The sequence below is a fragment of the Vulpes vulpes genome, chromosome 12, assembly GCF_048418805.1.
Source record: "Vulpes vulpes isolate BD-2025 chromosome 12, VulVul3, whole genome shotgun sequence".
In the NCBI taxonomy this organism is placed as follows: domain Eukaryota; kingdom Metazoa; phylum Chordata; class Mammalia; order Carnivora; family Canidae; genus Vulpes; species Vulpes vulpes.
This window is the reverse complement of record NC_132791.1, coordinates 21,485,264-21,494,491: the sequence shown is the minus strand read 5'-3', so window position 1 is coordinate 21,494,491 and position 9,228 is coordinate 21,485,264. Positions and strand designations below refer to the sequence as shown.

Genomic DNA, 9,228 nt, shown 5'->3' with positions numbered 1-9,228 from the left:
TGTTTCTCCCTCTGCCTATGTCACTGCCTCTCTCTGTGTCTCTCAAATAAATAAAATCGTTAAAAAAAACCAAAAAAAAAAAAAAAACAAAAAAAACAGAGGAGTCAGTGGCTTAACTGAGATACCCAGGTGCCCCGAAATTGTAATGTCTATTTAAAAACTACATATGCAGGGGATCCCGGGGTGGCGCAGCGGTTTGGCGCCTGCCTTTGGCCCAGGGCGCGATCCTGGAGACCCGGGATCGAATCCCACGTCAGGCTCCCGGTGCATGGAGCCTGCTTCTCCCTCTGTCTGTGTCTCTGCCTCTCTCTCTCTCTCTCTGTGACTATCATAAAAAAAAAAAAAAAACCATATGCAAATTTATACTGAACGTTTTCTTCCCGTGGCTATAATTCTTTTTGCTTCCAGACAGAGTTACCATTACAACTGTAATTCATACAGCGATGAACATCACATCATGATCAGACAGCGAACTGTATTAGAAAGACTTCCATCGGGGCTCCCCGGGGGCTCAGCAGTTTAGCGCCTGCCTTCCGCCCAGGGTGTGATCCTGGGGTCCCGGGATCGAGTCCCACATCAGGTTCCCGGCCTGGGGCCTGCTTCTCCCTCTGCCTGTGTCTCTGCCTCTCTCTGTGTGTCTCATGAATAAATAAATAAAATCTTAAAAAAAAAAAAAAAAAAAGACTTCCATCTTTGAGAAATGGTTGGCGTTTCTCGTACCTTTGAGTTACCTAACAGACCATGAACGTGGTCTCCGGGGCTGTTATTCCAGGTGGCAGCACATTTTCGTAAGATTTGGCGAGAGAAGAGGTAGACTTGCATTTGACGGGGTGGGAGAAGGGCCACTGGGCAAGGAGAGGACGAAAGGAGAACCGCAAAGACGTGCAACCTCTTTGTAGATCAACTTTATTTCATTTTTAAGATTTTTACTAATTTATTCATGAGAGACACAGAGAGAGGCAGAGACACAGGCAGAGGGAGAAGCAGGCTCCCTGCAGGGAGCCGGATGCGGGATGCGGGATGCGGGATGCGGGATGCGGGACTCGATCCCAGGTCTCCAGGATCAGGCCCTGAGCTGAAGGCGGCGCTAAACCGCTGAGCCACCCGGGCTGCCCCGTAGATCGATTCTAGGAAGCTGGGCGTGAGCAGGCTGATTAACGCGGAGACTTTGTACGTCCACCGCCCCTGGAGAACCTTCCATGCCCTCCGGTGAAGGCGCACCCAGACGGAAAACCGAGGCCCTTACGTCATGGGGCCTCGGGAGCCCCAGACCCGCTCTGCGGTGCCCTCCCAGGCCCAGCCCTTCCGGGGGGGCGGGGGGCCTGTCGGAGCGCCACCGCGCGCTCCCGCCGCGCCCGGCCCGGCCCCCCCGCGCGCCCCCGCGCGCTCCCGCCGCGCCCGGCCCCGCCCCCCGCGCGCCCCCGCCGCGCCCCGCCCCTTCCGGTCCGGGAAGGTTTGATTTCCTTGGCGGGCGGAAGCGGCCGGAACCCCGCAATTCCAAAGCTGCTTCTCCGCTCGGGACCGCTGGCCGGCTCCGGTGTGCTTCTGCCCGGCCCCGCCCCTCCGGGCCCTCCGCCCCTCTCAGGTCAGTGTCTCCGCCGTAGGTGAGGGCCGGGGTCCCGGCTGTAACGCGGCGCGGGGGACCTGGAGAATTTCTCCGGAGCCCCACCTTGCGAGCCCACTTCCCGGATGGTCTAGTGAGGCTTCCCGACCCCCGGTTTTCTCCTCTCTAAGTGGGGATAATGATCGTCTCTAACTCGGAGTTATTGATGAGGCGCCGGCAAAGCGTTTGCCACTAAGGGGACTTGGAGAGTCGTGAGTTCCCACATTACACGTGTCCGTGACCCTGTTTCCGCCGAAGAAGGTGGAGGAAGGTTCCAAGTTATTTCTGTTCTTACAGCCCAGTGCACTGGGGCAGTGCAGTTCAAGGGGAAACGTGTTATGTTGTTACCGCCCCCTTTTAAGAGTCCAGATCCTTCTTCCCCCTTCACTGTCCCCAAGTAGTGGCTTAAGAAGGCTCACGCTAAAAGGGACATGCCCTGACTGCCAAAGCAGTAAAAGCAGCAGTACCCCCAAGAAACCAGCGGGAAAAAGGGAAACTCCCAATGGAGAGCGTCCCAAGAAAGCGATCAGTCCTATAGCACCTAGGATGAGTAATTGTTCCTGAACGTCACCTCTGATGTTTCTCTTTGGTAGTGGGATGGGGAGGGGGGGAGTGGCGGCGGGTTTGAGAGGTACCTGGAGTTTTGCTTGGAAGTCAGTGTGCCCCAGCTTTCTTGTTCATGTTTTGGTTTCTGCTTCCCATGTTTGGGGAGAAATCAGAAAGCCCCTTACTGCATCATCACTGGGCTTGTTTCACCAGCGGATCTGCCTCTCTTATCTACTGTGGACCAGCCAGATGAGCAGATGAATCTCTTAACGCCTTTAGGAATGAATGCCTCTTCGTCGGTGCTCCTAGAATCCTCTGCGAGGCAGAAGGACTGGATGTTAATTAAATGTATCAATTACAAGGCCACATTATATACCATTCGGTATTCTACTTCTTATTTGAAATATCCTCAGCATAGTATCTTAACCAAGCTCATCGATGAGGTAAATGTATTACCCAGCAGGTAATAGCATAGCCTGGATAATATCATTAGTAAGAAATTGCCTCCAATTTGTTGCTCTTCTATAAAATTTGGTGATAAACCTTCTGTTACCTAAGCAGTTGCCCCAGAGAAGTTCAAGATACTAAATGTATATGCCTCCAATTTTTCTATATGGTCACACTGAGAACGACATTCAGGTATCTAAGTGGGGCCTAGTTTTCTTCAACATTATCCACAGTGGAGAGGCTGCCTTCCACAATGATCATATATCTTTTTTTTTTTTTTTAAGATTTTATTTATTTATTCATGAGAGAGAGAGAGAGAGAGAGAGAGAGAGAGAGAGAAAAAGAGAGGCAGAGACACAGGCAGAGGGAGCCTGATGTGGGAGTCAATCCCAGGTCTCCAGGATCAAGCCCTGGGCGGAAGGCGGCACTAAACTGCTCGGCCACCAGGGCTGCCCTCAATATCTTTTTTAAGCAGCTACAGAGTTAGGTTACTTCAGCCCCATCCTTCCTATGTTCTATACTTCCAAAGTCTAGAGGATAAACAGAGCACTTAAGAATATTTAGAACTAGCTCCACAAAAGCCAAGTAAAATCTGCTGTCATTTGTACCAGTTTGCAATGCAAACTTTCTACAGTAGCAAAAATGATGGTTACTGGATTCAGTAGATTTGATAGAGGCCCACATTTGTATTACTCGTCCAAAAATATGGTGTAATTTGAGGATGGGGGGGATGTAGATAAAGAGAAGAAAGAGAAAGAAAAGGTGCTTGTCTTATATTGGCGTAAGTTGATCTTTGCTAGTTGACTTGGGGCTGTGACCTGGAAGTTCAAAACTCATTTGTGTTAATTGTGAATTCTTATATCTCTCATCTGGGGAAGTGAATTCCAAGGTCATACAAAAGGTTGTCTCCTTTTGAATGTGTCAACAGGGTTCAATCTTTTGTATGGAATTTAGACATGTGCACTTGGCAATTAGGATTCTTATATTTTGCGAGGCCTCTGTCAATTTCCATCTCATGGTTTTTAAAAAAATTTTTTTTTTAATTTTTATTTATTTATGATAGTCACAGAGAGAGAGAGAGAGAGAGAGAGAGAGAGAGAGGCAGAGACACAGGCAGAGGGAGAAGCAGGCTCCATGCACCGGGAGCCTGATGTGGGATTCGATCCCGGGTCTCCAGGATCGCGCCCTGGGCCAAAGGCAAGCGCCAAACCACTGCACCACCCAGGGATCCCTCCATCTCATGGTTTTTAAGCTTTGAAATGTCTCTTTGTATTTCCTCTTTAGCCTCTGTGTTCTGAATACCCCAATACCCCCAATACTGCCTAAGCTGGGGCTTTGCTCTCTAATGAACCTGATAGCCTACTTTTTTTTTTGATAGCCTACTTTTTAAAAAGATTTTATTTATTTATTCATGAGAGAGAGAGAGACAGACAGACAGACAGACACAGGCAGAGGGAGAAGCAGGCTCCATGCAGGGAGCCCAACATGGGACTCAATCCCGGGTCTCCAGGATCAGGCCATGGGCTGAAGGCGGCGCTAAACCACTGAACCACCCGGGCTGCCCAGCTTTAAGCATTTTAAAAGGAGATTTAAGAGAATATTCAAAAAAATATTGTTTGTAGCTCTTGCGCTTTTGATTATTTCATTCAGATTCAGTTTTTTTCTCTACCTCAATTTAAGATGATACCTCATCCTCACTGTACTCAGGATCTCTCCTTTTACTTTGTCTTTTTTTTTTTTTTTATAAACTCACTGCACTCCTTTTTTAAAAAGTTTTATTTATTCATTCATGAGAGACACACACACATAGAGGCAGAGACACAGGCAGAGGAAGCAGAGGAAGAAGCAGGATCTCTGTGTAGAGCCCGGTGTGGGACTCCATCCCAGGACCCCGGGATCACGACCTGAGCCAAACGCAATGCTCAACCACTGGGCCATCCAGGCGTCCCAACTCCCTGCACTCCTGAAGTGGAACTTGTATTTTAGATCTTCTAAAGTCATGACCGTTTTTAAGGCTTTGTAATGTGCTGGCTACTCAATTCTGGATGAGACCGGACGAGGAACAGAGTGAACATGGTGCTGGCCACTCATCATTTTGTGGCGGCCTTGCTAGAACTCTGCCTGTGGGTGAAGGGAGACTGTCAGGTTTCTAGAAATGAGCACTAATACCAGGCTTCTACTACTGAGAGTCAGTGATCAAGATGTATGAGCTTTGCCTTTTCCACCTGGAACTTCACTTCCGAAGCCCCAATTGGATATGCATGTACTCACTTAATTTTTCAAAATGTTAGAGAGAATGGGGTCTGAGGATCCTGGCCTGTTTTGCCATAGCTAGTCTGCTGCTAGGTCACCAGGGGAGACCTGTGCACAGGGGTCAGGTTGGGCAAAGGAGAATTTTGTTACTATCCAGGTATTGGCCTCAAACTCCTTTGTGAACTCTAGGGTCCTGATATGCTGTGCTGGATTATATGGGAGATTATTTGTGCCTGACTCAGTGACCTTCACTTGCCTGGGCTTCCTGATTCCTGCTTGGCTTTCTAAGGGGTGTTGGGGCCTCACTTCCCAAGGTTGAAATCCCCCAGTCCTGTCCTTCCACACTAGCCTCTGGGAAGGAGAGCGTCTTAGAGGAGCCATTTCTGTGTGGGTTCACAGATTTTTCACCTAATGTCTATCCATAAAGAAAGCTCCACTTTGCAGTACTGAGACTCAAGCTGTAGGATTTGACCTATGTATGAACACTTTTAGAAAACTAGAAATCTACTTCCTAGAAACTTTCTTTTACTCGTTTTACTTTTTTCTTCTTTCTTGGCTTCCATGAAACTATATTCTTCTAATTCTTTCTTTTCTTTTTCCTTTCTGCCTTTTTCCACTCCTGGCTATAGGCCTGGTATGGGCAAGACTTTAGCTGTCTACATTTTAAAGATTTGTCTTTCACTTTTAAGTCTTTATACAAACTGTAATTGATTTTGTGTGTAATATGAGAGAGAGAGAGAGCACCAATATTCTTTTTTTCCATGTGGCTCATCTGTTGTCCCAGCTTCAAATCTGCATTTCCAGTTGCTGGTACCTCTAAAAGCAGTTTTAGTTCAGTACATGTTGACTTTTTTTCCCTTGGGATCTTTGCACCTAAATTCCCTCTTTTTAGAATATCCTTCCTCTCCTTAATGGGCTCACAACTTCTGTTGAGGCCTACTGAACAAAGACCATTAAGAAATAATACTCCCTAGGAACCAAAAAGGGGCTTATAGGATTTGAGCTTGTGCTGGTGATTTTAAGAAAGGATTAGGGAAGCAAGGACCAGTTTTAGAATGAATACTGTCAAAAAGCTGCAGCCTTTCAGCAGGTGGGTGTCTTAAGGAAGCAGGAGGTGGGAGGATATTGGTGAGAAAATAGTGGTGAGTCTAAGGATCATTATCATTTTTAAAAAAATATTTTATTTGTTTATAAGAGACACACAGAGAGAGAGAGGCAGAGACATAGGCAGGGGGAGAAGGAGGCTCCCCATGGAGAGCCACATGGGACTCGATCCCAGGACCCCGGGATCACGACCTGAGCCAAAGGCAGATGCCCAACCGCTGAGCCACCCAGGTGCCCCAGGATCATTATCATTTTAACAGTTCCTCCAATTTCATTACCTGAGGTTGATTTTCTTTTTTCTCACTTTTCAACCTTTAAATTGGATCTTGGCTTAAACAGTATTTTCTCAGCAACCCATTCTGACCACTATTGCCTATTTCTTTCCTAGTATTTATGATAGCTTTTAATTATGTATTATCTGTTTATTTGCTTTTTGTCTTCTCTGCTAGAATGTAAGATTCATGAGGGTAGGGACCGCATTTCTTCTCTGTTTTTAGAGTTAGTGTAAAACGCAGGTCTGACACATCATAGGTGTTCAGTAAACACATCTGTATGATAAGTGAATAAAAGAAAATCAGGATTGACAGTGATTGCACTAGCACTTCTGCCCTATATACTGCTAATCTCTAGTTAAACAGCATATCCTTCACAAATAAGATAAAGCTGATACATAAGCTGTGTGATCCTATGTATCATGTACACAACAGGGCCCTACTCATCCCCATTATTATTATTATTTTTTAAAGATTTTATTTATTCACGAGAGACACACAGAGAGAGAGAGGCAGAAACATAGGCAGAGGGAGAAGCAGGCTCCGTGCAGGGAGCCTGACACGGGACTCGATCCTGGGACGCCAGGACTGTGCCCTGAGCCGAAGGCAACACCCAAACACTGAGCCACCCAGGTGTCCCCATCCCCATGATTTTTTGTAATTCTACTTAATTTTAAAACTGACAAAAATCAAACCAGATCTACCTAAGACCTTTTTATTTTTTTATTTTTGTTCCTAAGACCTTTTTACAACTAACATATGTATATGCATATATATATTTTATCTTTTTAAAGATTTTATTTATTCATGAGAGACACAGAGAGGCAGAGACAGAGGCAGAGGGACAGAGGCAGCCTCCCTCTGGGGAACCTGATGTGGGACTTGATCCCAGAACCCCGGGATCTCAACTGCTGAGCCACCCAGGCGCCCATATATATATTTTTTTTATACATACTTAAGAATATAGTTGACTGTTGAAGAACACGGTTTTGAGATGTACGAGTCCACTTATACATAGTTATTTTTTTTTGGGTATGGTACAGTACTGTAAATGTAATTTATTTATTTATTTATTTATTTATTTATTTATTTAAGATTTATTTACTTGCTAGAGAGAATGTGCACAGAATCTGGGGGAGGGGCAGAGAAGAGAGAAAATCCTTAAGCAGACTCCCTGCTGAGTACAGACCCCCAACTTGGGGCTTGATCCCAGAACCCTGAGCTGAAACCAACGGTCAGACGCTTAGTCAACTGAGCCACCCAGGTGCCCCTTTCCTTATAATTTTCTTTTTTTTTACATTCATTCATTCATTCATTCATTCATTCATTCATTTATGATAGTCACACACAGAGAGAGAGAGAGGCAGAGACATAGGCAGAGGGAGAAGCAGGCTCCATGCACCGGGAGTCTGACGTGGGATTCCATCCCGGGTCTCCAGGATCGCGCCCTGGGCCAAAGGCAGGCGCCAAACCGCTGCGCCACCCAGGGATCCCTCCTTATAATTTTCTTTCTTTCCTTTTTTTTTTTTTTTATTTTATGATAGTCACACAGAGAGAGAGAGAGAGGCAGAGACATAGGCAGAGGGAGAAGCAGGCTCCATGCACCGGGAGCCCGATGTGGGACTCGATCCCGGGTCTCCAGGATCGGGCCCTGGGCCAAAGGCAGGCGCTAAACCACTTTGCCACCCAGGGATCCCTATAATTTTCTTTTCTTTTTTTTTTTTTAATAATTTTTAAAATTTTTATTTATGATAGTCGCAGAGAGAGAGAGAGAGAGGCAGAGAGAGAAGCAGGCTCCATGCACTGGGAGCCCGACGTGGGATTCGATCCTGGGTCTCCAGGATCGTGCCCTGGGCCAAAGGCAGGTGCCAAACCGCTGCGCCACCCAGGGATCCCCCCTATAATTTTCTTAATAACATTTTTTCTCTAGCTTACTTTATTGTAAGAATTAAGTATATAATACATATAGGATATAAAATAAGTGTTAATTGACTATGTTATTGATGAGGCTTCCTGTCAGCTGTAGGCTGTTAAGTTTTGGGGGAGTCAAAAGTTCTATGTGGATTTTTGACTGTGCAAGGGAGTCCAATGCCCTTAACCCCTGCATTGTTCAAGAATCAACTGTGTATGTAATACATATAAGTTGTGGAGCATAGTAATAAAATATGTAACTCATTGTATGTTTCTTAAAATTGTGTATCATTGAAATCTTAATTTGCATTTCCCTGATGACTAATAAAATTGAACATTTTTTTATTGGTAACTTGTGTTTCTTTATGAAATGCCTTTTAATTTCATTTGCTTTTTTCTTTTGGGTTGTCTCTTTCTATATTGTATATAGTGTATTCTGGGTAAATATCCATGGTTTATAAGTATTACAAATATTTCTCACATTTATGGTTTTCTTTTTTTTAAGGATATCTTTAGACATGTAAAAGTTCTTAATTTTAATGTTTAATGTATTTTTTTTATTCTTTAAATTTTTTTAAAGGTTTATCTTTCAAATATAAGTCTTTCCTGGATCTGAAGTTGACTTTTACATATGGTATGAGATAGGGATCCAGTTTTTTTTTTTTTTTTAACCATATAGCTAATCAGTTTTTTTGGTATCATTTATATGTCTGTGACATATTTATATGTGCACTTATGAGAGTGGAGGAGATAATCTCATAGTAGTTCATTTTTTGATCATGTACTATTTCTGTCTTATAGGTTCTTTTTGTAATTTTGTATAAACCTCCAGGAGGACTATGAAAGATTATGATGAACTTCTCAAATACTATGAATTATATGAAACTATTGGGACAGGTAATTTTTTTTTTTTCTTGGAAGCAGAGGACAGATCAACTGTTTGAGAATATAGTATATTTGGGAAGTCATGAGCTTTTCAGTTTAATTTTAAAATTCTTCAACCTACTGTAGAAAGAAAAAGGGGAACAAGAGAAAGGAGAGTAGGGGCACCTGGCTGGCTTAGTGGTTGAGAGTCTGTCTTTGGCTCAGGTT

At 44.6% G+C, this 9,228-nt stretch overlaps 1 protein-coding gene across 1 annotated transcript in view; it reads left to right on the top strand.

Annotated features, from left to right (window-relative positions):
* Window positions 1–1,447: 1,447 nt before the first annotated feature.
* The window catches only part of MELK (maternal embryonic leucine zipper kinase), a 93,005-nt gene continuing 85,224 nt past the window's right edge, over window positions 1,448–9,228 (top strand). Inside the window, exons 1-2 of the mRNA XM_026013223.2 lie at window positions 1,448–1,585; window positions 8,938–9,033. Coding sequence (XP_025869008.1) covers window positions 8,976–9,033 — 58 coding nt within the window. The 5' untranslated portion in view covers window positions 1,448–1,585; window positions 8,938–8,975. The remainder of the gene's footprint in view (window positions 1,586–8,937; window positions 9,034–9,228) is intronic.